This window comes from Camelus ferus, chromosome 16 (genome assembly GCF_009834535.1).
Source record: "Camelus ferus isolate YT-003-E chromosome 16, BCGSAC_Cfer_1.0, whole genome shotgun sequence".
Lineage (NCBI taxonomy): Eukaryota > Metazoa > Chordata > Mammalia > Artiodactyla > Camelidae > Camelus > Camelus ferus.
In genome coordinates, this window is record NC_045711.1 from 47,260,816 (window position 1) to 47,287,138 (window position 26,323).

The window sequence follows — 26,323 nt, forward strand, 5'->3', positions numbered from 1 at the left end:
GTGAGTTTGGGCTGCATCACACTGTCAGCAGTCCCTGCCCCCTGCAACTCTCAAGTAAATAAAAGATGGATTAAAGCAGATGAGGGTTAATTTGCCAAAAGTTCTCTCCATTCTTTCGTGCAAGGCAGAGTACATTCTCCCACTCCCTTTCTAACTCAGGCACCCCCGGGGAGGCAGAGATGATCAGGCATAACCTTTGAAGCCATGTGCCTCACTGGAGAAGGGAAATCCTGAGGGCCAGCATACTGTCCTGCCTGCTCGGGTCTGGCATCTCATTTCCAAAGGATGCCAAAGAGTCAGGTCAGTTTCTGCACTTGAAGCATAAAGCACATGACTTAGAATCAGCTCCCAGGAAAGGACAGTTCTTTGCTCCTGGGAGCAAAGCCAGTCAGGAACATGTGGCAGGAAGAGGTCAGTTGTTAATATTCCCTCCTCTCCACCAATCCCGATCCAGAACACAGCAAGACAGTGTTCTAGCTGCACAATCCATGCATGAAGAGTGGCTAAATATACCCCTGTCTTCCTCCTCCTGCCAGTGCAGCACTGAGATGTAGGGCTGCTGGGCTAGTTAAGAGACTTCCATGTCAGGGTAGATTCAGTAGTTGGTCTGGTATCACCCAAAGGGCTTAAATATGGATAGGACGGGTCTCCTTGCCTGTTAACAAAGAAGTGTTGGGGGCAGAGAACCCATGACCCACCTGAGATCCATCTCCTTTTTATTTCTTCAGCTGATGTGAGGGTGGACCAGCCCTAAGGAAAAGCTGTTTGCTTGCAAAAACACAGGCGGCTGGTGAGAAGGAAACAGAGTAAGGGGATGGATGGCTCCAGACAAGCCTTGCCACTCGTGCACAGAACAGCCACCCTGGCTGTGTCCTTTTGAGGCTGATTAAGAGGCGGCGTTAAAAGAAAAGCACACACTGTTCTCTATATGCTTGAGAACAACTCACCTCTCCCTTTAGCCCAGATGCTTGTCAGGCCCCTGCTAGGCTTAAATACAGGTACTGAGCTAGCTCTAATCTCAACCTACGTAACATCACAACCCCTGACCTCCTAATAGCTCTGCCCCTCAAAATATCCCTACCAAAATTTCAAATCTGCAGCACTTGCTAAAACCACAATCAGCCAGCTACCCTCCCTGGGGTGCTGGGGTGAGGGGAGAGAAGAAAAACCATCTGTGGCCAGGGTTCTCTCTTGAGCAGGGTTGGGTTCCAGCCTGGCCCTCCACCTTGTACAGGGATCTTGGGGAATTGTGATTTCTCCAGACTCTTTACCCCTCTGGAAGTGACTGAGGCGAGATCCCTTTGGATTTCTCTCCCAAGCATCTTACTAACAAGCTATAAGGCCTAAGCCCTCCTCCAGGGGTTGGAGAGTTGAATGGAGGAATTCACTTGCCGGTAATGAAGGCACTGCTGTTGACTTGAGTCTATGGGCAGAGTATGCCTGCTTTGATCTGGGCAAAACTGGCTTAGAGAAGAACAAAGCAGGAACACCCATACCAGGCCCTGCCCTCTGAGGTCCCACTCAGGTGCTCTGGGGGCCTGTGCCAATGCCATGAGGTCCGTGCGGCTGAGGCCCTTTCAGGCTGTAGCCTAGATTTGCCAAGGTCAGGAGGGCAAGTGTGGGTTGCTCCAAGAGACCAGGGCTCCCTCCTCTGGAGTCCCGTCTCTGGGCTCTTCAAGGGAAAAGACAAAAGGAAGCTGCACTGCTATGTTGCAGACTTTGCCTCAGGCAACTAGATTTATTAGCAAGAAAAAATTTTTGTCAGCCCAGCGCTGACCAACAAAGTACATCGTTAATAAAGGATAACAAATCTGTCACTTAATTCATAAAACATACCTCAAGCAGTTACAACTAAAAATAAAGTTGGATTTTTGTTTAATTTAAAAGCCTCAAAAATAACAAGCAATATGTTTTTAAACATGTAGTAGACACAATTGTCTATTATACAATATACACTGTACACAAGTAGAGCTTGGGCTGGCTGGGGTGGGGGAGATGAGGGGGAGAGGGACGAGGTTCAGGATGGGAAGATGTTTTATCTGAATCCAGATCTGAGTTGAAATGCTATGTCACTTAGAAAAGAGAACTGCTGAGTGAGAAAAAAATTCATATGCTCATCATTGCCCCCCAAAACCCTAAAATGAAAGCAGGCATGGGGGAGGTGAGTAACAAAGGACAGAAAGAAGGGAGCAATTAAATAAAACTTCTTTAAAGCACACACAATACACAGTGTTCATCATCGGAAGTAGAGTATAAGGCAACGTTCTCCATAGAAAAAGGGGGAAATCAGGGAGTCCGTGGGTAGCTTTCCTTTTTCAATAGAAAGTTGGAATGTGCTGGAGGAGAGCTGGCGGGGCTGGGCATGTGGAGTAGAGGCGGCCTCTGGAGCCTCTCCGGAGGTGGGGCTGGATGCCAGCGGGGCCCTGGGTACAGGGGCTGCCGCAGTGGCTGGTGGGGCCAGGGAGGTGCAGGGGAGGGAGGGGCATGGCACGATGCGACTCCGGCAGTGTTGGGAGAGGGGAGTTGAGGGGGGGCTCACTTTGCTCCTCGACGGAGTGAAATTCATGTTTTTCCTTTGGAAATAAGGGTTCCCACTCGTCCTGGTTTAGAACGTCTCATTGGGCACGGCCAGTGTCCGCGGTCTGGGCAGGCCGGGAGCTTGTGGTGAGAGGGGGGGCCAGGGCGGAGCCAAGGGGCTTCAGAAGGAGGAGAGTGTGGGGCAGCAGAGCCCCTTCCTGTGGGGACAGTCGCAGAACAGGAGGGGGGGCCAAGGGTGGGCCCATGGCAGCCGTGGGCCTCCTTTCTGCTAGGGGCCCAGGCAGGACACAGGCGTGGGTCTGCACCTGCGGGGCCTCCCGCCTCAGTTGGCCTTACAAGTTCTTCGTGACCAGGTGTGTCTTGTAATGCTTGGTGAGGTGGTCACTCCTCATGAATCGCTTCTGACACTGGGCACACTCGAAGCGTTTGTCCCCTGGGAAGAGGAGATGCCCGTCACTCCTACAGCCCACGAGCCCAGACTGTACCAGCCCCAAAAAAGGAGGCACGTGTGTGAGGGGCACCCGTGAGGCCATGTCATCTGCTCACACGACTGCTCCCCATGGTCTACTGATCTGAACCTTTCTCCATTCCCACCCCTGCAAACCCCCCACAGTACCTTCCAGCCCACTCCGTCCATCCCTTGCCCCCCGCCACACGCCGCACTCCTGTCCCCGCACCCGGGGCGCTTCTGGTGTAGGCTTTCGCCTGCTTCTTCTGATCTTTGTCCCTCTGACTCAACGTCCTCCCCATCGCACCTGCCAGCCTGAGAACTAACTTAGCCCGAACCACACCCACGGGGCCAGGTCAGCTGCTCTTTTCACTCTTTAGCCGGCAGGGAGTGGACATGACCTGCCCCGCCATACTGGCCTGAGCCAGAGCTCTGGGTCTTGTGTCCCCAGGACAGGGGTCTGCTCACTGGGGGCACTGGCCATAGCAGAGCAGTTCCCACAGCATGTGCCATGGGCCACTGGAGAGGCCAAGACAATCTCAGGTGGTAGATAGAGGAAGATTTTTCTATTTTATAGTTTTGTGTTTATTTGCTAGTACATTAAAGCATTAAACTATGATCTCAAGCCTGTGATGTCAAAAATAATACTGTATTGGACATAAATGAGTAAAAACAGTGAAATGATTTATGGAAAATCATTTGGTAAATAATAGTAGGAAAGGCAATGTGGGACAGTGATTAAGTATGTGAACTTGGGAGCCAGAGGGCCTGGGTTGCACCCAGTGCCACCAGTCACTAGCTGTGTGACCTGGCCCCCTCCATGCCTCTGTAAAATGAGCATAATCAGAGTACCCTTCCCAGAGAATCGTTATGAGGATTAAATGAGTTAATTGGTAAAACGTGTAGCACAGTGCCTGGCACACAATTGGCAGGGTTTGTTACGTAAATAACTGTGGCGATGGCAGAAGTCATCAAGGCTGGGCCATGCAAGCGAGCTCACTTTGGGAGCAGTAAAGGAATGCAATAAAGGAATGGCCTGAGAGAATTTCCTGGGTAATTCTGCACCCCAAGAAGACAGTCTATAGCTCTTGCTCAGGGAGATAGTTCACTGGCAGGGCCAAGAATCAATGTCCTGAGACAGTGGAGTGGGGGTGGCGGAGAGGCCGGGAGCAGACCCGGGTGGGTGCAGACGCGGGTAGGGGTGGGAGTGAGGAGCAGGCCCATGTGGGCCAGAGGGTGCTGCAGGGTGCGGCAGGGTGGGGGGAGCAGACCTGTGTGGGTGCGGGCGTGCCGCTGGAGTTCATCACTCCGCGTGAACCTCTTCCCACAGAAGAACCAGTTGCAGACAAAGGGCCGCTCGCCGGTGTGCAGGCGCACGTGAGCCCGCAGCAGGGACGTCTTACGGAAAGTCTTGCCGCAGTCGGGGATGTGGCACACATGCTTCTTCTTGCCCTGCTCTCCGGACCTGGGAGTTGGGTTGAGGGTGGGTGGAGGGAATGGGAAGCAGAGAGAGCGAGGAGGCAGAAGAGGGGGCACAACAGGATGGAGAGAGGATGTGGGGTGAGGTCAGAGAGCACCAGAAGGGGGAGGAGGCCAGGTGGCATGGAGCCGCTACCTTGTCCCCTCTCTGTCCCAGGCAGTGCCTGGGGCACAGGGCATATGCCAGGTTGGCCACCTGGCCCTTCTCCTCGATTTACCTCTTGTCCCCATCCTTGCAGTTGGGACATGTGCAGGCCATACGGCGCCGCTTCTCCCCAGGCTGGGCCTCTCCAGCCAGGGCCTGTTCCATCTGCAGCTGGATCTGGGTGGGGCTCAGCCCACTGATGGTCAGGTTGTTCCCAGAAACATTCTGTACCGTCAGCTGCTGCTGCCCTGTGGGGAGGAGGAGGGCACAGTCCAGAGCGAGGAAGCCCAAAGGGGCAGAGGAGGGAGCCTGACTCCCTTCTTCCTTTCTGCATGTGGTAAGGATGAAAATCATAGTAGCTAATATTTTTGAGAACTTGCTATGTGCCAGGCACCATCTTAGAGAGCTTAAATGTATTAACACATGTAACCTTCCTAATCCCGTGAAATAGGAACTGTCACCCCCTTTACAGATGAAAAAACAGACTCATCTTTGGTCTGCACCAAACTATTCTGAATTATATGTTAGTTGGAGAATTTTCCTGAGTATAGGTAAGGTCAACACGTGTCTTAAACTATCTCACGGGGCTACTGCAAGGGCTAAGTGGACATGCTTTTAAGCTGGAAAGGACCAGGCAGCCGTCGGGCATAGCCTCACTGTTGTAACTCGGAATCCCAGGCTGGCCCGCAGTTCCCGTGTCCGGGGTGCACAAGCACACTGCCCACGCCCTGGCCCAGGGGCCTTCCCTCACCGCCAGTGTTGGTGATGGTGACAGGGACGCCCTGGACCTGGACACCATTGATGTTGATGGTCTGCATGGCCTGGGCCGCCGCTGCCAGCTGAGCTGCGTTCAGGCTGATGATGCTCCCAGCAGGTGCAATCTTTGGCAGGGGACGCTCTTTCCGGAGAATCGCGGCTGAGTGCTTTTTGCCGGTCCCACTCAGATGGGCAGCACGGGACGCAGGGCTGCTACAGGTGGTGGTAGAGGTGGTTGCAGCTGTCACTGGGGGGCTGTCCTGGACAAGGACTGTTTGTACCTCACCTGAAGGCGTACGGATGTAGACCTGGGAGGGTTGAGAGAGGAAAAGTCAGTGCTTCTGGAGAGACCTGGCTCCGCCACCCTTCAATGCAGTGTCACCTCGATGCCCAGGTGAGAAGTGGGAGTGCCTCTCGTCCACCCAAGTCTTCTCCAACTAGCCCAAACCTACGCTCAACAAAAAGGGGTGATGGCGTCCCTGTACTAAACCGACAAATGTTGACTGTTGATTGGAAACAAAACACTTAATTTACTTAGCATGGTAAAATATAATGCCAAATCTCCGAATTGAAGAATTAGAAGGAAGCTATATGATGACCTCACAGAAGATACAGTGAATGCTCGTCAAACAAATGAAAACAGCCTTTAGGACTCAAAATTCAGACTGGCAACGATGGAAAAATAAAATATAATGCTCTTTGTTGGTGAGAAAGCAGAGAAAGAGGGGCATGTTGTCACATCAGGGTGTGAAGTGGTCTAGGCTTGCTTGAGAGACGTCTGGGAGTATGTATCCAAAGCCTTAAAAATATGCATGTTAGAGCCAGAGACTGACACATGCCACAGCGTGGATGAACCTAGAAAACAGTATACTAAGTGAAAGAAGCCAACTGCGAAAGATCACCCATTTACACGAAATGTCCAGATTAGGCAAATCTATAGAGATGGAAAATGGATTCGTGGTTGCCAGGGGTTGAGGTGAGGGTGAAATGAGCAATGACCACTAAAGGGGTCTTTTTGAGGGATGAAAATGTTCTAAAATTAGATAGTGGTGATGGTTGCATAACTCTGTGAATATGCTAAAGCCCACTCACTATGCTGTGCACTTTAAAAGGGTAAATTTCATGGTATGTGAATTAACTCAATAAAGCTGATAAAAAAAAAAAAAAAAAAGAGAGAGATGGGAATGTGTCAAAAGGGGTACAAGAGCCAACCTGAAAGCTCAAGTGGCCAAAGCTGGAACAACGTGAGCAACAAAATAAATAACACAGTATTGGATTGTAACCCTGAGTATAAAATAAATATACATGAGTCCCTTCTGATATAAATAAGTGATCGAATAAATAAATAAATGGAGAAGAAGCAAATCTTCCTTATAGAAGATTTACAAAAAATATTATGTAGATGCTTTCCCTTCCAGGATACAGAGCTTAATTCTTGCTCCCACTCCCACCCCTGAAGATGGGAGACTTAGCAACTTGCTTCCAAAGAATCAAGAAAGGGAAAAGTAACAACTTGATAAATGAAGAAACTTGCCAAACACCACCTTAACCAAGTGATGACAGTTAACATCAGGGACGTTACATCACCAGGGACGTTGTGTGGACATCATGTGCCCCTCGTATAATGCGACGTGAAGGGACATTTCACCTCTGTGGTAGTCTTTCCAAAACCCAAAATCCCAGACTGGAGGATATTTTATAGGATACCTGACCAATGTGTCTCTACACTGTCAAGATCATGGAAAACAAAGACTGAGAAGCTATCCGACCAGAGGGACCTGGGGAGACATGCCCACTGACTGCAATGAGGTATTTGGACCAGATCTGGGAACAGAAAGAGGACATGAATAGAAAACTGGTGACATCCAATCAAGTCTGGAGTTTAGAGAACAGTAATGTACCAATGTCAGTTTCTTAGGGACGCATGAACCCCAGTAATACAAGATGTTTAACAAGGTGGCGCAGGGTGGGGAACCCAAGTGAGAGGTGTAAGACCCTCTGTACTACCTTTGCAACTTTTCTGTAAATATAAACTTACTCTAAAATAAAAAATTAATTTAAAAAATTTCTATCACAGTAAAAGATAGTAAAACAAGTAGGTAAAAGTCTGATGAGGAATTGAAGGAGGATTAATAAAATGGCAGCACTTAGGCTAACAGATTGCTTATTCCTATGCTTGCCCTTAAAATAGTCAACTGACCTGACTGACCGGTTGCTACTCACAGTTCCAGGCCCATTGTTAAAACTAAAGCTATTGATCTTACTGTTTCTACTTTATTCCAGTAATCAAAAACTATAATCATGCTTGGTCTCTGAGTCAATCTCCAGGGAGAAGGTCACAGGACTTTAACCTTACAAAATAGCCTGAATTACCAAGAAGACCACACCTTGAGTGCTTAAAGAGATAAAGAGATCTAATCGCTGGCCTCTATAGAATCGGTCGCCTGGAGGCATCATGTCGCCATTCTAAGTCTTCTGATGAGAAAATGATTCTGTTGCTTGTTATCAATGCTTTATTGTTTGAGTTATGGCTATATAAACCCCCTCCACCCCATCCCCAAGGTGGATTCACAGTTTTGAAGGCACTAGTCTGCTGGGAGTCCCCTTTGCCCGGCAAAGCAATAAAATTGCCTCTTTTCTTCTAAGCTCCAAGACCTTGTGTCTGGGTTATTTGGCTTGTCAGGGACGGGGCTGATCTTTCAGCAACAGAATGAGTTATTTACACAGAAAATATCTCCCTACAAAATACTAATCCATTACAAAGAGAAAAAAGTAACTTTATGGGGCAGAAATCCGCCAAATATCACTTTAATCATCACCAGTAATGAGACAAGTCAAAATCACGCACCCCCTTTTAGGATGCAGTGAGAACACAGCATCACTTCTGTGATATTTCTGCAAAAAAAATTGTACAACTTGCATGCAGCCATGAGGAAACACCACACAAAGTTAAATTGAGGAACTTTCTACAAAGGCACGTAGCATTCTAAGTGTCAAGGTCATGAACTTCAAGTGAAGACTCAGGAACTATTCCAGGTCAAAACAGACTAAGGAGGTGTGACAAGTAAGTGCAATGCATGACACTGGATGAGATCCTTTTGCCACAAAGGAATTACTGGGGCGAGTGTGAGAACTGAATGGGGTCTCTGAATTAGACGTTATATGCTTCTTGGCTAATTTCCTCTGTTTGATGGTTGCACTGTTATGCAGAATGTCCTCCTTGCATGTAAGAATTACACACTTTCTATAAAACATTCAAAAAAATTGGGGGCATGGTGGCAACTTACACTCAAATGATGCAGGGGAAAAAAGTTACTTGTTTAAAAAAAAATCCTGCTGTGATTTTGATTGGGGTTATTTTTAATCCCTGGATTATTTAGGGCTGTGTTATCTCTTAATAAATACGCATCTCATCCCCAGTTTTCAGATACATGCCACTTTTGCAAATCGTTGCTATTTTCTGCGTATCTGAAGTTTCTGTTACTAGAACATTTTCTTTTCACAATATAGAACAGGGGTCAACACACTTTTTCAGTAAAGAGCAGATAGTAAATGTCTTAGGCTATGTGGGTCCTGAGGCCTCTGCCTTGTGGTCCAAAAGCCGCATAAATGGGCATTTCTGTGTTCCAATTACACTTTATTTACAAAAACAGATAGGGGGCCAGATTTGACCTCAGGGCTGTGGATTGCCAGTCTCTCTAGTACAGAGTATAATACATTTTTAAAATGTGTATATCCTTTGAGCCGCTTTTAGGATTTAATGGTAAGACTGGAAACAGCCTAGATCTACAGCTAATAGGGTTTTAGTTAGATAATAGACTGCACCTCAGGCTATCATTAAAAAATAATGTTGCTAAATCTTTCTATGTATGTCTGATTATTTCCTTAGGAAGACCTGATTTTAAGCCCTGCCTCCATCAGTTTCAAGACCTGGGACATCAAAGAAGGGACAGGAGGCACTGAGGAGGATGTGGCACCTAAGTGGGTATCACCTCAGTCCTGTACCATTAAGGTAGGTCTGATAAGGGAACCTCACACATGTTGTAACAAATTAAAGGATTCATGGAAAATCAGTTGGCGGTACGTAATATGCCAGAGGAAGGAGGCATTTGAGGGCAGGCCTCAGATTTTCTCGTGCATGACTGTCCACGTCCACAGCTCAAATTCAAGGGCACTTCTGCCAGAAGACTGCACAGCTCCCTGCTGTCACTCACTCTGATGCCTCGGTTCTCTCTACAGACACCTGGATTATAAATTCCCCCGTGGCAGGAGCTGTTTTTTAGTATTAAAAAAAAATCCTTGTACAATTTTAGTTGTGGCCCCTTCCACATGTAAGACACAATGAGCCTGGGTGGAATAAGAGAAAAAGTAGAGGCCAGAAATCTGAGTTGGATCCTGGCTCTTGTCATTTGTGCTCTATGGGATCTGGATGTTTGACAACTCCTCTGAGTTCCAGGCTTTCCCTCTGCAGCATGGGCCCAATCTCCGGCCTTTACTAGGCTCACACAAAGCCTAAAACCTGCCTTGCAGAGCCAAATGAATCTGAGTATTACAGCACCTTAATAAATGCCAAAAATAGGAAGTTCTTGTTAAAGTTAGCTTCCCAGATGAATCTCGCCTAAGTGTTCCTGCTATACAGCTAGAATGCTACTTCCTGTTTTTTTTCTTGTCATTAACAACGATCAGCATTTTTCTCATTAATTTTCTTACTTTACATCAAATTCTATGGTTCTGACTGGAATTTTTTCATTCCTGCTACCATTCTGGGTATGTAATTCTAGAATAAAAAATAAACTTTATTATTAAAAAGTATATATCCACCCCCTACCTATGGCCCCACTAAAAGTCTCCCGTAGAGGTTTCTAAAATATAGGCATACAGGTATGCTGCATCTGATTTCTAAAGATAAGTGGTACCCCACTTTTGAATTGGCAGAAATGGCCATTTACTACCCACTCCAAAGGACACTGACCACTGCAAACGACTGACTCCCAACACTCAGGTCAGACTGGGAGATGCACCAGCATCATTGAGGAAAGCAAGCTGAGGGGAAGGGAGCGGCAGAGCTGAGGAGGAGAGGGAGGCGCGTGCGGAGGGTGCGCGCGTTACCTGAGTAGGCGACGGCTCGGCAGCCTGGATCTGAAAGTTCTGGGAGGGCTTCTGGGGGACGGTGGGTAGCGTGGCGGACGCCGCCTGCACTACCCGCAGGGCCTGCTGGGGGATCTGCACCACCTGCTGCTGCTCGGCCTTGGGGGGCACCACCTGGACCTGCTGGACCACGGCTGGCTGGCCCCCACCGGGGCTCTGAACGATGAGCAGGTTGTTTCCCGCCTGGATGATGTTGTCCGCAGTGGTCTCGATCAGCACCGTCTCCACCTGCTCAGCCACAGCCACGGGGGGCTGGGAGGCAGGAAGACTCTTCTTCCTGGCTTTCTTGTTAGTCTTGGACAGTGGGGCAGGGGGGCTCTCCGCAAGGAGCTGAGTGGGGGCCCCGGTGTCGCTGGTGTTCACGAGGTTGTTGACAGGCAGAGTAAGTGTCACGTTGCCACCCCCACCTGTCAGCTTTACCACATTGGCCCCGCTCTGCACAGGGGTGGTGGTCGTACTCGACTTCTGGACAGGGGCTGGCTTGATGGGGACAGGCTTGTGACTGGATGGTGAGGGGGTGATGATGGCTTGGTTGGTGCCAGGGATGATCTGGATCTGGTTGGTGAGATTGGGCTGTACCTGGATGGTCTGGGAACTGCTGGCCTGAATCTGAGGGACCGCCTGGTACTGGATGCTGGCATTCGCTCGGGACCCCTTGTTGATCATGGTGGGATTCTGGATAGCGAACACCAGCTGCCCCCCGGGATAAGACGCACTCAGTTGTGACCCCTGAATCTGAAGTATGTTTCCTTTGGAGGACAAGATTCCAAAGCTATTCTTGCCGGGACTGAGAGGGAGAGGGGCGGGTTTAATAGGGACGAGCTTCCGTGGTGTGGGCTGGGGGGGAGCAGGAGGCGTCACTGCAGCTTCAACAGCTGGAGGGCCAATTTTGCTACATGTTGCGGCAAGCAGGGCTAAGGGAGATGGCTGGGAGTCCTGCAAAACACCAAGCGGAGACGCAGAGTGAGACGTGAGGGCCTGCTGCCCAGCACCCCCGCCCTTTGGGAGCCTCTCCTCTTGGCAGGCTCCTCCTCACCTGGCAGGCAGGGAGCCAGCATCCTCTCCCTGCAGTGGCCCCTGTCTCTCCTTCCCCGCTGGTTTCTCCACTGAGTAATTAAGGGGGAAAGGGTGGGAAATGTCTTTCTCAGGAAGGAACTCCCCAGAAGCACCCTCTGACAGGGTGAACTAACAGCCTGAGCTGACCACCAGCCTTGTTTCTAAAGGGGATGTGGAATCATTTTCAGCTCGTAGACGGAGCTCCGGTAGCCCACAACATCAACTGAGGAAGCACTGAGGAAGGGAGGGAGGGACAGAGAAAGGGAGGGGAACAGGAGGAATAAGCTCTCTGGAAAAGTGTTTTCCAGTGCTTGGGACGTGACTTTTTTGACTCGGGAGGGCTGCTCTTTCCAAGTTACAAGGAAAGAGCCTCTGGTCTGTGGGGTCACAGCCTCTGTTTTCCTTTTATGGCCAGCAGGGTCTAGTGGAAGGGCCCTTGAGTTTCATCCTGCTTTTCCCCCTGACCCAACTGTGGCCCTTTAGGTAAGTGGCCCTTCATTTTTTAGTTCAGAAAAAGTGGAAAACTGAACCCTCCTCTGTGTAGTCAGAGTGAGCCAGGACAGTTTCAGTTGTGGGTTAATGTCAGATGCAGTGAGCCCTTCCAGGCCGATGCAGCCCCCAACCCTCAGAACACACTGCCTACTCGCCTGGGTGGTGGAGGCGGCAGGCTGAAGGTAGTCACTGGGACTGACAGCGGCAGTGGCAGCCATGCTGGTCTGTGGATCTGCTGGAAGAAAAGAGATGGAGTAAGACCCATGATGCCCAAAAAGAACCAAAGGAGCCCAAGTCCTTTTGCCTCAGATTTCCTTTTTGCCTCTATTTGCTGCTGCTTCCCCAAGAGAGGTTAATAACCTTTCCCTACACTTCCCCACTCAAGGTTAGCTACCCTACAACTTTTTCAGTAGACGACCTTCTTCTCTCCGCAGACTCAGCCATCAAGGTCTACAAGGACAGCTGGTCCTGTCTCCACTGGACTGTCCCCTCCAGCCATCATAAAGTCTAGGAGAACAGTGAGACTATACTAAAACTGTATAGAGTAGCAGTCACCAAGCTGTGCCACCTAATGGAGCCCTCTCTGGTGGGTACTGCTGACTCTCCCTAGCTAGACTGTACGGTGAGTGGGGAAGCCCCCAGCTAATCCTGTAGCTCTGACCCAGGCTTCCTGCTCACTCCTGCTGTAGCCAGATGCCAAGCCAGCCTGGGAGAGAAGCATCACTGGGCTAGAATCCCTGGCAAGGAGGACACCCCCACTCCATGCAAAAGTCTTGAGTGCTTTCTACTCAGCCTTCACCACAAAGGCGCAATGGCCCGTGTGTCAATCTCTATATAGCATATGGGTAATTGCTTTAAATGAATTTACAGTTTTACACATGACAAGATGCATGACCCCACAGGTATCCCCGAGACTAGGACAGCTAATAACTGAATATAATGAGAAGAATGAAAATATAATAAATCCCATTTTTGCTTAAATGTACATATATTTCTATATATGAATATAGCAGGATAAAGTCTTAAAAAAAAAAAAAGCTAAAATGCAAAAAGCCATAATCTCCTGGTGGTAGATTTTTGCTTCACTTTTTCCCCCTTGTTTTTCTGTATTTTCTCATTTTGCCCACAGTGAATACACTCTTATTGTACTTTTGTTTTAAATAAAGGAAAATAAAGAACGTTGAGGAAGTAATGAAGGGAATCTCTACTCTGAACTTAAGTCTGATCTAAAAGAATACAAGATAAGTAAAATGGAAATCAGGAGAATTTGGGGGGAAAGAATCTAAGCCATGTTATACTTTATAAATTACTAAGAAAAAGACCACCAGCAGAGAGTCAGACTTGTATCTTAGACCTTTGGAAAGTAGGTTTCAGGAAGTACAGAAACAAGAAGGATATTATTCAGAGACTCAAAGAGGCAGTGGCTCAGGCATGGAGCCCCTGATGGGCATCTGGAGAGAAGAGGATAGACAGAGGTCAGGGAGAAGGTGGAACCACCCACATTTTGGCTGGTCTCTGGCTTCTCTCTTTGGGAGAATGATTCTTTTTTTTTTTTTTTAACTTTTTTTTATTGAATTATAGTCATTTTACAATGTGTCAATTTCCAGTGTAGAGCACAATTTTTCAGTTATACATGAACACACATATACTCATTGTTGCATTTTTTTCCGCTGTGAGCTACCACAAGATCTTGTACATATTTCCCTGTGCTATACAGTATAATCTTGTTTATCTATTCGGGAGAATGATTCTTAAATGGGAAAAAGTAAAGAAAAGGTAAAGGGGGACCTGCAGCCCAGGACAGGTGCTCACCAATGCCTTAAATGGTTTCCAGGCCCTAAGGCCACAGAAATTGCACTCGGGAGTGGGAAGACACTTTGTAGGCACACTTGCAAACTGTGTGAGGAGCCAGAGGGGAGCTCTGGGCAAAATCACATAGGTAGATCCTGAACTATTACAGACATTGATCCTGAGCAAAATCCTAGAAAAAATGACTAAATGGCACTACAATTAGCGAGGTAAGGAGGCAGTGATCACAAGAAATAAGCATGGGGTTGCCAAAAACAAGTCATGCTGAACAAATCTGTTTCTTTTTTATGGGGTTCTGGATGGCTACATCAAGAGAATGGTATACACTACATATTTTGTATCAACAAGGCATCTGACTGAAATGTTCTTATGAACAAGGAAGGAAAGAAGTGCAGGCAGGATGGCAGTCTGGTTTGGGGGCTAAGCTGAACATGCTTCCACCTAAGTGCTGAGATCCAGGCCGTCCTGACGAGTTTGCTGCTGCGAGGTCAACCAGGGTCTCATACTAGGGGTGAGTCCCAGGACCAGGGTCTGCAGGCTTCTCCTCAGAGGCTCTTGCTTTCTTGGCCAGAATGTTTTATTCTTGTGTTTTCACTGTGATGATCATCTTTTTAAAAATGAACATATACTAAAGATCGCTGGGTGACTTGCTTAACCAAGATTTGCACATTTCTGGGCCTATGTGTATGTTTACAACTCTACTGGTACCAAGTGGCACCACTCTACGTGGGCTAATTAAGACAACTTAATTCTGCATATCTAATTCATGATACATCTGTGCAAAGGGAGAGATGACATCTCCTCAGAAGCCTGGGAGGATCAAGTTGCTGGGCACTAGGCACTGCAGGGTAGGTGTGCGGAACTCAAGGAGCCAGATGGGGGCCCGGATGTCAAGTCTGTGCTGGGTTTATGCTGATAGCAGTGATTTGGGATCAATCAACCACTGTCCCCCTAGAATGATGCTGACTAGAATTTTACTGGCTTTTTTGTAGATATTTAATTAATTTTAGAGGAACTAGATCTATGAGTTGATAAACAGATTTACGTGCATTTAGCACGGTTGCAGCCTTATAATGAAAACAATCTAAGTTGACTCAAAAACATTTTCCCTTTAGAGCAGTGGCATTTAAACTCTTTGGACCATGAACCACACTTATAAAAACAATTTACATCAAGACTCAGTGTGCGCACACACACTCACACACACTTCCCTGTCCTGTGCTCATGTAGTAAGAATTTCCTGAAACAAAATTTGCCCTTGCTACATGCAATGGCCTTTTTTCTACTCTATTTCATTTTTTTTAAATGCCGGCTATGACTCACTAAATTGGTTTTGTGCCCCAGAGGCTGGAAAACGTGGCTTCAAAGTAGTCTATCCACCACCCAAGTTTAGGAAACCATGCAAAAGACCTAGAAGGCAAGTTAAATTTATGGATGTCACAAAACTGAGGATTGTAAACACAATGGATGTCTGTATCAGGGTTCAAAGAGATCTTTAAAAAACCAGTATGTGCAGTGGCTTAAGAGCGTGAGGCTCCAGACCTCAATGAGAATTCAGACCGTGGGATGGCTGGGGATTCCTTTCCCAGCCTCACTGCCCCATCTGTAAAACAGAGGTAGTGTCATCCTTACAGGATTCTGGGAGGCGTCGGGAATATGAAAAAACACTGAGCACACGGGGGTAATCAATAAATGGTGTTTAAACTTTGAGATTGAGTAAATACTGCACTTGGGTTAAGGCAAAAAAAAAAAAAAATCACACGCATATAGGACAGGAAGACAGAGCTTAATAATGGTTCTCACGTGAAAAAGCCCCAGTGGTTTTGACTCAAAGTTAAATGGGAAGCAAGAGAATCTAGATGTGGTTGCCAGAAAAGCTACTGCAATCTTGGGCTGCATTTCCAAAAGTTCAATCAGAGAAGAAGAAAATAATAGTCCTAGTCTGCTCGGCACTCGGGCCCCATCTGGAGTGTCAGGTTCCGTCCTGAGGGGCATTTTGAAAGGAGGATTTTCAACTGCAGCTTGTTCAGAGGAGAGCAGCCATGCTGTGACCCGGAACCAGAGCAGCGATACCCACCAGGGTATTAACTCCCCTTGTGGGCTCAATGGGTAGAACCAAGATATCAGGGTGGAAATTTCAAGAAGGCAGATTTCAGTTTATTAGAAGGGAGAACTTTCAAAAGATGGAATCAGTTACCTCCTGAGGTAATGTTCTCCCTTCTCTGGAATCACTTAGCCAGAGGCGGGATGTGTGTCTCTGTCAGAGACAGGATGTCTAGATAGGGTGGGAAGTTGGACTAGATGATCTGTGAGATTTTTATAATTCTCAAGCCATGCTGCTGATAAAACCCCCAGAGGAGTTAGCTGCTGACAGGGCTGGAAGGGAAGGCAGGGGCTCTCCCAGGAGGCTCCCCTGGGCTCAGGTTGGCTTAGCTAAAAATGGTGGATGACTCTCCCTTAGACATCTCAGTTATGAAATGGGAGGACACCAGAACAGGACAGAGTGCAAACAAAATGAAAACTGACCCAGTGCTTACTCACCTTCCTTTCCCATCTCCCTCTCTCACTCTGCTCTCATTATCACCCTGGACTGTCTGGAGACCAGGCTGGGATCTGAGTGACTCTCCAGTTAGGAAGTTACAGCAGAGTACCCCCTGATGCAAGCCGTGGACGGCTGGCACTCCACTCACACCGCCTCGCACGATCTCAGTTGGTTTCCTTTTCCTCCTCAGCCGGCCCTTGAAATACTCTAGACCTCAAACCAATGTTTGTAAATATCTCTCCTAAAGACACTAACAGCTTTGTGGCCCCTGAGCTGTGGACCTGGGCAACCAAAACAGAGAATAATCTCCCTGCCATTGCAGAATGATATCCCGGGATTAACCATGAAAGGGAAAAGAGAAGCAGTTCCAGATGGTGTTTGGAAATGAAAACTGCGATGGTGTTTCAAAGGTACTTTAGAACCTTATTAATTTGGAGCCTGATATTTAAAATGTGTAATTTGGACATAAATTGTGCTTTCCTTCACACTATTCAAAGCGAGGTTGAACAGTGTATGAAGACTGCAAAGGGATGCTTCGGCATAGTTAGATAACTGTTTAATACCACTGCCACTGTTTTAATTGTACCATTTGCTTTTAACAGCAGTTTATAATCTGCTAATTGAAACCTACATTTAGCAACATCAGTAAGTGGGGTCACTGCATATCCTTGGAAGAAAAGACTGCATTTCCTTCAGAGTTCTATTATTCAGACTTTTCATTAATTTGGGTTGGCTAAAACTTTCCCAACAGTCCCTTGGCTGGTGAAGTTTTATGCTAATTTACTATACATGCAATAGTAGCTCTCTTAGGCTCCCAGGAAAATTTCCAAGGCTATCAAACAAGGCTTCTAGACATGGGTGAGGGGGTGTCCACTGCCTGATGGGACCACTCCTGACTTTCCTTTTCCCCATACTGGAAGCCAGTTTAATCCCCAAACCAGGGGAAAAGCATCCCCTGAGGGTCCAGACTCTCACTGTACATATGGTTCTTTCATCTCCACCTCCGCCCTCCAGCTACATACAGCCTACTCCTCCTCCCTCCCAGGCCAAACTTAGTAGAAAAGCTGCTAGCACTTTCTCATGTGCTCACTTGGACTTTCATCCCAGTCTCTGCTGACACTGTGCTTGTCCTGGTCTCCAAGGACCTCCTCCTTGTTAAACCCAACAGACCGTCTTCAGCAGTTCTTGGCCCTTTGACCAGCCCCTCCTCCTCCAAACCCCCATGGATTTTCTCTGACCTCTCTGGCCCCCTCATCCCTTTTTGGGCTTCTCTTTTGCCACCCCTTCAATACTGCTGTTCCTCAGCATCACCTTTCTCACCCAATACCCGTTCCCTGAGTGTGCCCACTCACAGGGCTTCAGGTACCTTCCACAGGCTGACTCCCAGGTCTGTATCTGGCCTGAAGGCCCCGGGCTCTAAGTGGCAGAGCAGTAGCTCCAGTCCTCTGTGGGCCTTCCACTTGGGCTGGCCGCAGAACTTCCAACGCTCAGCTGTCCCCTTTGCCCATTCTCTCCCTGGCTTTCTCATCCCCAGCCACCATGGGCCTCCTTCCACATCCATTAAGAGCTTCCATCTCTGCCGCTGCCCTTTTTTTTGCTTAGAGCCCCTTCTTCTCTCTCCACTAGTTAACATCTACTCACCTTGCTGGTCTCAGCTTTGTTTCTTTCCAGCAGAATCTGCTGAGAGCCCATTATGTAACAGGTATGTCATGTCCTCAGAGAGGCTGTCCAGGCCCCCTGAGATGAGGTTAATTCCTCTGAACTCACCACCCATTAAATAATCATGGGCTTAATGTCTCTCTTCCATACTCATACTGGAAGGGTGGCCCAGGTCCATTTTCATTGCTGAACTGCTACCCCAAGCCTAATGCATAGCACAGCGACACTTCAGTGCCTGCAGGTTGAATGAATAATGAATATTTGTGGTTAAACCAGGCTCTCTTTTGGTATGTCCAATCATAAGGAAACTTGAGTGCCATCCTCGCCCCCATTCAATCATCAAGTCCTCTCATGATTCTACCTCCTAAATACAAACCTCTTTCCAGAATACTCATTGCTCTGCATTTGCCTTAAGCTAGTGTTAACCACCTTCGGCTCAGCCTGAAATACTGCCCAAAGCCTTCAAAATGGCTTCCCAGCCTACACTATTTGGTCTTTAGAATCTTTTAAAACGTAAGTCCCACCCAGCTATTCCCTTGATTAAATCCTTCAACAGCTTCCAGAAGAGCTTAAGATAGCCTGATAAAGACCAAAACCATCTGCCCCTCCCCCCACCTCTCCCACTTTACCCTCTGCCCTTCCACAGACCACAAAGCGTTCTCTCTCACTTGGAGCCTAAGCAGACTCTCTCCCATTTGTCTAGCCAACTCCGGTCCTTCTCCAGAGCTCATTTAAAACTCATTTACTCAGAGAAAGCCCTTCCTGATCTCTTCCCTCCTGCCCGCCCCACAAGTCGGGGGCAAGTGTCCCTGCTATGTGCCAGTGTACGTGCCCCATGGCTCCCTTGACAGGGCAGGGAGTGCGTCTCTGTCCTAGGGGTCTTTCCGTGGGCTGACTCAGGGAGCACCACATAACAGGAAGAGGCCTCAGATGGGACCCCAGAGCCCTGGCCATCAGACTATTGGCTGTTGCACTGGTCTTTCACTTGAGAATATTACTCTTGAGACAAAGGGGATGAGAGAGAAGGGATCCAAAGAAACATCACAACAGTGGGCTCTGGGAAGGAACTTGGCTCAAACTCCACAGCCAGGTCTTGGGCTGGGCTTTTTTTGCCTCCTGGTTCCTACCATCCTGGCTATGGCTTTCTTGGCCGTCTGCTATGGTGTTTCTTCTAGAGGAATTTCACTCCACACAAACAGTCCTTCTGCTGGCTATTTTGGTCAGTTCAGTTGGGCCTGAAGCCAGTGAAACAGTTTCTAAGCCCAGGCTTTTCCAGTTGCCTAGCCTGAAAGAATTCAGAGCTGGTAAGGGAAAAGCAAGCCACAGCTACTTCTAGAGAACAAACATGTACCTCAAAGGGAGTTGACAAATGGGCTTGGATGCAGAAAGCAGCTAGAAAGACTCCAAATTGCTCTGAGCATTTCTGAGAAGCAACTTGCCAATCATCCTAATAACCATATAACAGTAAGAGGAATTTCATTGACTTTCATGAAAGGAGAAGAGTTCTGGGCGTGGCGAATGCCCCAGGCCAAAAGAGGAAGGCTGGTAAAGAAGGGAGATCTTGTCTCCACCCAGACATGTGACTGAGCCATCCAGTCTTCCCTCCTCCCAACTTCGACCCCCGCCTCGGCCCATGACCTCATTTGTGTCCACAATTTCATCAGGAAGTTAAAATCCCCTTCATCAGCTAACATTCATTATTTCTCTCTTTTTCAAGCAGAACTCCTTGCAAGAGTCACCCATACTTGCTGTCCCTCGTTTCTTTTCTGCCAGTCTTTCTTGAACCTGCTCCAACCAGGTGGCACCCTCCCATCCACACCACAAAAACTGCTCCCACCACTAGTGACTGCCCTGTTGCCAAGTCGAAGGTTAAGTCTCAGACCTCAGCTTCTGTGCTGATCTACAGTTGGCGCCTCTTCCTCCTTGAAACACTTTCTTCTCTTGGCTTCCAGGTGGGCCTCCTACCCCTCTGGCTGCTTCTTCTAAGACTCCTTTGCTGGGTCCTTTTCTCCTCTCAAATTCTAAATGGTTGGGCTGCCCCAGGGCTCAGCTGAGACTTATTTTTCTTCTGTCTACACCTTTTTGCTGGGGGATTTCGTCCAATCTCATAGCGTTAGAAATCAATTTTATATATATATATATATTCCATATAATGATGACTCCCAAACTCATATCTTCAGACTTGTATCTCTGACTCCCTACTAACATCTCCACTTGGGTGTATTAATAAGCAACTCAAATCTACCAAGCCCCAAACAGAGCTCCTGATATCTCCCTAATTCTGTGCCTCCTTCAGAATTCCCCACTGCAATGAATGGAACTCCATCCTCAACCCTAAGACCTTGGGAGTCACTCTTGACTCTTCTTTTTTCCACTCTACACTTGTCAGCAAACATTTTCGGCTCTACCTTCAAAATATATTCAGAATCTGCTTTCACAACCACTTCCTGTTCTCACCTAGAGTCAGGTCACTGTCATCTCTAGCCTGGATAACTGTGAAAGCCTCCTGGCTGGTCTATTCTCACACTCATTCAGAGGGAGATTCATCAAACTTAAATGAAATCATGTTACTCCTCTGCCCAGAGGCCCCCAATACATCCATTTCCCGTTCAAAGTAAGAGCTAAAATCCACACTGTGACACATAAGTGTAACCTCTCTGACATATCCCCTATTACTCTCCCTCACTCACTGCTTCAGCCACACTGCCTCCCTGCTGTGCCTGAATAAGCCAGGTGTGGCCCCTCTCCCAGGCTTTACACTTACTGTTCTCTCTGCCTGAGTTCTCACCCTCAACCCCAGGCTCCCTACCCCAGACTGAGCATAGCTCAATCCCTCCCCTCCTTCAGGGTTTTACCCAAACTCCCTTCCCTGACGACCACCCTATACAAACCCACCCCTCCCATTCTCCCTATCCTCTATTAGGTTTTTCTCCCTAGCACTTCTCATTGCCTGATATCTACTAGTTACTTATTTACTGTTTTCCACTAAGATGAAAGCTTCCTAAAGGCAGGGACCTTTCTCTGCCTTACCTACTGATGTACCCCACTCCCCAACCTGGCACAAAGTAGGTGCTTCATAAATACTTGTTGAATGGATAAATGAATGAATCCTGGAGGCTGCAGAGCCAGGGAGCCTAAATGGAGTTTAAGAACCAAAAGAGAAAGCCTGCAGATTTGCAATATCCTGCCACTGGGCTGGGATCCACTCACCAGGTCAGCTCAGCCAATCCAGTCCCAGATGGAACTCAACCCTGCCAGTCACCTCACGTGGGGACAAGAGCCTGTGTGGGGGCCAGCACGGTCCAGTCCAATCTTTCTCCCGAACAAAAATCTCAAAGCACACATCTCATCACCACACATGGGGCGCCACACTTCGACACTTCTTTCGATTAACATGTCCTGGGGAGAAGTCCTTCTCCGGGTGCTTTAAGACAATGGGGATACCTGCTATCTGAATAGCTCTTCTCTGTCTCCATCCCAAATCTGGCTCCCGAAAACGTGACTGTGTCATCTGCTAGTTTCATCCTATTGTACCGGAAGGGACTCTGGAGAAGTGAGTGGGGACACAGGGCAGCTGGGGATGATGTGAAACCTCTTCACTCTGACAGAAGCAGTCCCCGAAACAGTACAGAAAATACTGGGCCTCAGAATTCTGTGGAAAACAGGAGGAAAAAAGAAACCAAGACACACTCTCTCTTCCTTAAAGAACATCATTATGTACAAACACACGCTTTCTCCGCTTTGGCACATTTATTTGTGAGTCATTCTGCACATTCATCCAGGGTTACGAGGCTACGATTGGTTCTGAAATGAGTGGTGACTTCATTTCCCCTGGGAAGGGAAGGCTGGCTCACCATTTACTTTCTCGCTGGCTGGGAAATGTTTTGGCCTGTTTTGAGGCTAATCTGAGAAGACTTCCAGTTAGACACTGGCCAGGGGCAGAAATATTCCACATCCAATCACACAGCCGCGCCTGCTGTCTCTTATTCCCTACTTACACCCTCTGAAAGGCAGCTTTGTGATTCCACCAAGTCCCCTAGAAGAAGTAACAAACAGCCCAAAGAGGAAGCTGTAGAAAGAGGACATTTGGAAGCGTGCAGGCCAGTGCCTGCTGGTTCCTGAGCCACTTTCACTGCATGGCGGAGGCGAAAGACGCCACCCAACAGCCTCAGTCACGGCACAGGGCCAAACTGCCATCTCAGCGTGGTGGCGCTTCTGGCTAGGGACAGCATGCATTTCTGACGTTGAAACAAACTACATACAGCTCAGGGAAATGAGATGGCCAAAGGAAGAATTCAAAGAGTTGGGTCTGCAAGCATGCTCTTCCTGACACAGTGTCGACATCTCAACACTGCTCGGTGCTGCTCACAGGGTAAACTGAGAAGCATCAAAACTGGGCTTTTTACACTTCTCTGCTCCTGAGCATGCCAGCTTGAAGCCCATCTTGGTGAGAAGCAATCCTCTACGCTCCATGCCTCAGAGCACCTGGAAAGAGAGCTTCCTAGACCTGCAAGCACTGCCTCAGTGTGCTCCTGGGCTCTCTTCTCAGCCTCGAATGAGGCAGTAGAAAAATCAGTTTTCCATTTCCGAATCCTGTCAACTGGAACAAATCCACCAGTACCACCTGGGAGCATCTCCACAAGAGCAATCTCTATTTTCTTTCCTACTCAAGCTGACAGTGCCCTTGAGTTAGTAATGCCCCATGTTTTTACCCACTTGATTCATCTTTCCGCCCAGCTCTCAGATAACTGATAGCAAAGTGAGACCTCCCCACCCTGAGGTCTCCTAAGATAATGCTGCTAGCCAAAAAAAAAAAAAAAAAAAAAAAAAAAATCTGATCATCGGGAGGAAGTAGTTCTTAAGACGGAAAGAGACTTTCAACTATGTTTCAGAAATATACAGATCTAAGTGCTGGTCCTATGAAGAAAGAAAGAAAAAGAAAGCTTTTTCCCCTTCCTTCAACAAGTCTAGAAGTCACACGAGGAGTTGTATATGGCTACAAACAAAAGCAAAGCAAAAATGAAAAAGCAAAAACATCAACAAGTGCATCCCATACTGATATCCATTTCTCAGCCCACCTTGGTTTGGTGCAGCACGGAGGCCAAGTGTCCTGGTTTTAGAACTTCCTGGGAAGAAGTTCACAAATCCAGTCAAGCTGCTCAAAGGGACATTCCAAACTTATCATCCAATAAACTAATAAGAAAGTATTGGAGCTTCTCCAAATAGATTTTGCTCTGGGTCTGCAGCCTACAAGCTTTCAGTTTGGACAATGTAATCATTTAAACTTAAGACGTGCTCGCAGCTCTGCATTTTCTGATGCTCTGCACAACCCTTTAAAGCAGTGTTCCTCTGCACCTTTCATTCTGTGACCATTGCCCATCTCCTCCAAAATAACTCCCGTTTTTCGATCTTTGGCAGCAAGGCGTCTGATTTGTGTGTATACAGAGAATAGAGGGTGTGAAGATGAGTCTTAGAAGAACAGGCTACATTTCATCATAGAAATGGAGGCAAGCAAGGTCTAGGAAGTTGCTGAACCCAAGCCAATACCAGAGTCTACTAGTTAGCTGCAACAAGCTTAGGATGTCTTCAAAAAGGCCCTGATTGGGCAATACTTGCTTAAAGCAAGCTTAGGACTTATCACATAACTATGGCAAAGAACTGTTTAGGCTACAATAGACCCTGCAACTTCTCCAAAAGGCTGCTATTAACCAACACAAGAACTAGGAAGTTCAAGACCAAGATATCAAAATGAGCTGCCCTCTCTGCTGTTATGCCGTAAGGCTCCTTTAGCCAGACATTTGTCAGAATCTTCTTAAAGCTTCTTCTCTTCTCTGACAGGCCTCCAGAGACCCAAACTTCATAGAATCTGAGAGAAAAGAGCCTGCCACTTTATGTGCTGTCAATAGTGATGCCAATTGCTTTTTCCTGGAGTTAGTTCTCTATGCTGAGCAGATGACGCTCTGAAGATGAACTAATTCTACTTGAGTCTCCTTGGCAAAAAGACTGTCTTTAGCAGCCTAGCTTAGGGGGTTCCTAATTGTCAGACTAGCTTTTTTCCCCCATTGTTGCTGATTTTAAACAAAGAGGTTAAACCTCTGTAAAACCAAGTGGAAGAACCAGAATTAGAAAACTTACCAACCACCCCAGCCAATAAGAATCCATTTCCAATAGGTATTAATGCCTATTAGAAGCCACTGGAACACTGACATCATCAGCCCAACTAATAGGTTGTCTGACAGATTGGCCCCCTTCGTTGCACACAAGAATTTAAAACAAAATAAGACACTGCAGTTACATTCGTTATTGCAGACAATGGGTTTCCTTGTATTACCATTCAAAATTACTCCTATGGTATGGAATCTACCATCATCCCCTTCAAAGCTTCTCTGTGAGGTGGCCAATACCCTAAACTTTCTAGCCCTAAAAATCTTATCCAAAATACCAACTCAACACTTAGCCCTCCACTGTGATACTTAATGCCTTCTGGGTACAGCATGCAAGTTTTAGACCGCGCATACCAGTGTACCTTGCAACAGTCATCACCCTTCTATCTGCAATGAAACCTGTGTAATGCGGGACCATGGACCAATTCATTGCTTAGAGCAGATTTATAGACTGTTCCCTCCCTTTCTTTAAGAAAATAACAAATGAGCAAGAAGTAACCTCAGAAGAAGAAAAAAACTTCGGGAGAATGTACACTGAGAAAAGCCAGATTGAGTCCCTCTGGATTAAGCTAATTAAGAAACAATTAAACATGACAGTAACACTGGAATCAAAACCAAGGAATGCAGTGAGGACAGGTTTCTCAATTGCCCAGAGGAGAAGACACAGTTCCTTTTCATCTAAAATTAGAAAGCCACCAGGAACCTAAGCCAAGAAGCACGGATAGGAGGCTGAGAACCGTAAGTCAGCAATGGGGTTTGGAGATGGGGTGGAAGAAGGAAGTAGTATCCATTTTGTTTTATTTCTTCTGTCATCCCTTAGGTTTGCTCCTGGCCTTGGGGAGTCAGCAGTCCGCCCCGCTCCCCAGGATGTCAGGCAACAGGCCTGAAGCTTTGTCAACAAGTTCTTAAACGTCTCACATGCTAAGAGCTTGGAGATATCTAGCTGGAGGTTCAAGGATGCAAGTGGAAATATTAAAAGGTTTCTGCCCGCAGTCTAAGGCGAGAGGCCATCTGCCTAGGGAGTGCCCTCGAGTCCTGACACCATCCCTCGACTGGGATACATTGGTAATTAGGTTGGCTTCCACGCCCAGCAGTGCCCATGTGGTTGGCGCCGTTGGAATTTCAAGCATTCCCCCACCCCCTTCTGCACTCGGGAGAGCCCTGAATCGCTGTGGGCACCTAGAGTTTAAGTGAAAGAGGGTCCCCCGAACACAGGGCAAGCGCAAAGGGCGTCGACCGCCTCCTCAGAGCAGACACAAGCAACGTCTCCAGGCCAGCGACAGGGCAGAGGGGGTGCCAGGCCCGCCACGGGTGCCCGCTTCTCTCGCCAGCCCCCGGAAGCGCCGCTCTCCCGCCCAGCGGGCTCCGAGGGGGCGGGGAGTCGAACGCCCCCTTCCGGGTGCCTCCGCCTGGCTGGCCAGCCCCGCTCCTCCTCCGGGCGGGAATCCTCCCTCCCCGCCCCTCCCGGAGCCGGGCCCCGGCGCCAGGCCCGGCCCCAAGGGGGAACCCCCAGCCCCGGCTCCCCCTCCCTGCGGCCTCTGCCAGTCTTCCCGACCCTTGAGAGCCGGGAAGACCCCGCCGGCAGCGGCCAGGACCCACCGCTCATTACGACATCTTCCTCCCTGGCCTCCGCCGCCTCCGCCGCCACCGAGAGCCTGACACCGCCCGCCTAGCGCCCGCCAATCCTGGAGCCCGCCACCGCCCGAGCGACGGCAGCATTCACCAATAAGAGTTCGGTACATTGGGGACCGACAGCACTACTAACCAATCAAAGAGAAGCATCTAGAGCGACGTTGGTTTGGCCAATAGACCCGTGAAATGTCACTGATGGACGGTAGAGAGCACCAACCGGAAGCCTAGTGTAGAGTGAACGACATGTTCGCCAGCCAACTGGCGGGAGGTAAAGTCCCGCCCACAAGGTGGTTGATGGACAGCAGCAGGAAGCTAGATGGGGAGGGACTTAGCTGAGGACTGGTTTTGTATTGGTCGTGGTTGACCTTCCACCCACCTCTAACCCAGAAGATGAGTGATAGATCTGCCCTAAAGCCAATCAGAAGTCCTCAGGGTGAGGCCGAAAAATGCCCTAT

At 48.2% G+C, this 26,323-nt stretch overlaps 1 protein-coding gene and 1 non-coding gene across 3 annotated transcripts in view; one reads left to right on the forward strand and one right to left on the reverse strand.

Moving 5' to 3' along the window:
* Positions 1-13,099, forward strand: part of LOC102507569 — an 18,352-nt gene extending 5,253 nt beyond the window's left edge. The window contains exons 2-3 of the transcript XR_004311847.1: positions 9,256-9,378; positions 12,497-13,099. This is a non-coding gene — a transcript (uncharacterized LOC102507569). The remainder of the gene's footprint in view (positions 1-9,255; positions 9,379-12,496) is intronic.
* On the reverse strand, positions 1,711-25,932 carry SP2 (Sp2 transcription factor). Of its 2 annotated transcripts, none has more exons than XM_006176391.2 (7): positions 25,836-25,932; positions 12,218-12,294; positions 10,476-11,450; positions 5,362-5,674; positions 4,684-4,858; positions 4,258-4,451; positions 1,711-2,971 (listed from the first exon to the last, which is right to left on the reverse strand). In XM_006176391.2, the coding sequence occupies exons 1-7, from the start codon at positions 25,840-25,842 to the stop codon at positions 2,871-2,873; spliced, it is 1,842 nt and encodes a 613-aa protein (XP_006176453.1). In that variant the 5' UTR covers positions 25,843-25,932; the 3' UTR covers positions 1,711-2,870. The 2 variants fall into 2 exon arrangements, with proteins under 2 accessions (XP_006176453.1, XP_014407577.1); XM_014552091.2 differs by having other exon boundaries at positions 12,218-12,297; positions 25,836-25,915.
* Between the last annotated feature and the right edge of the window lie 391 nt (positions 25,933-26,323).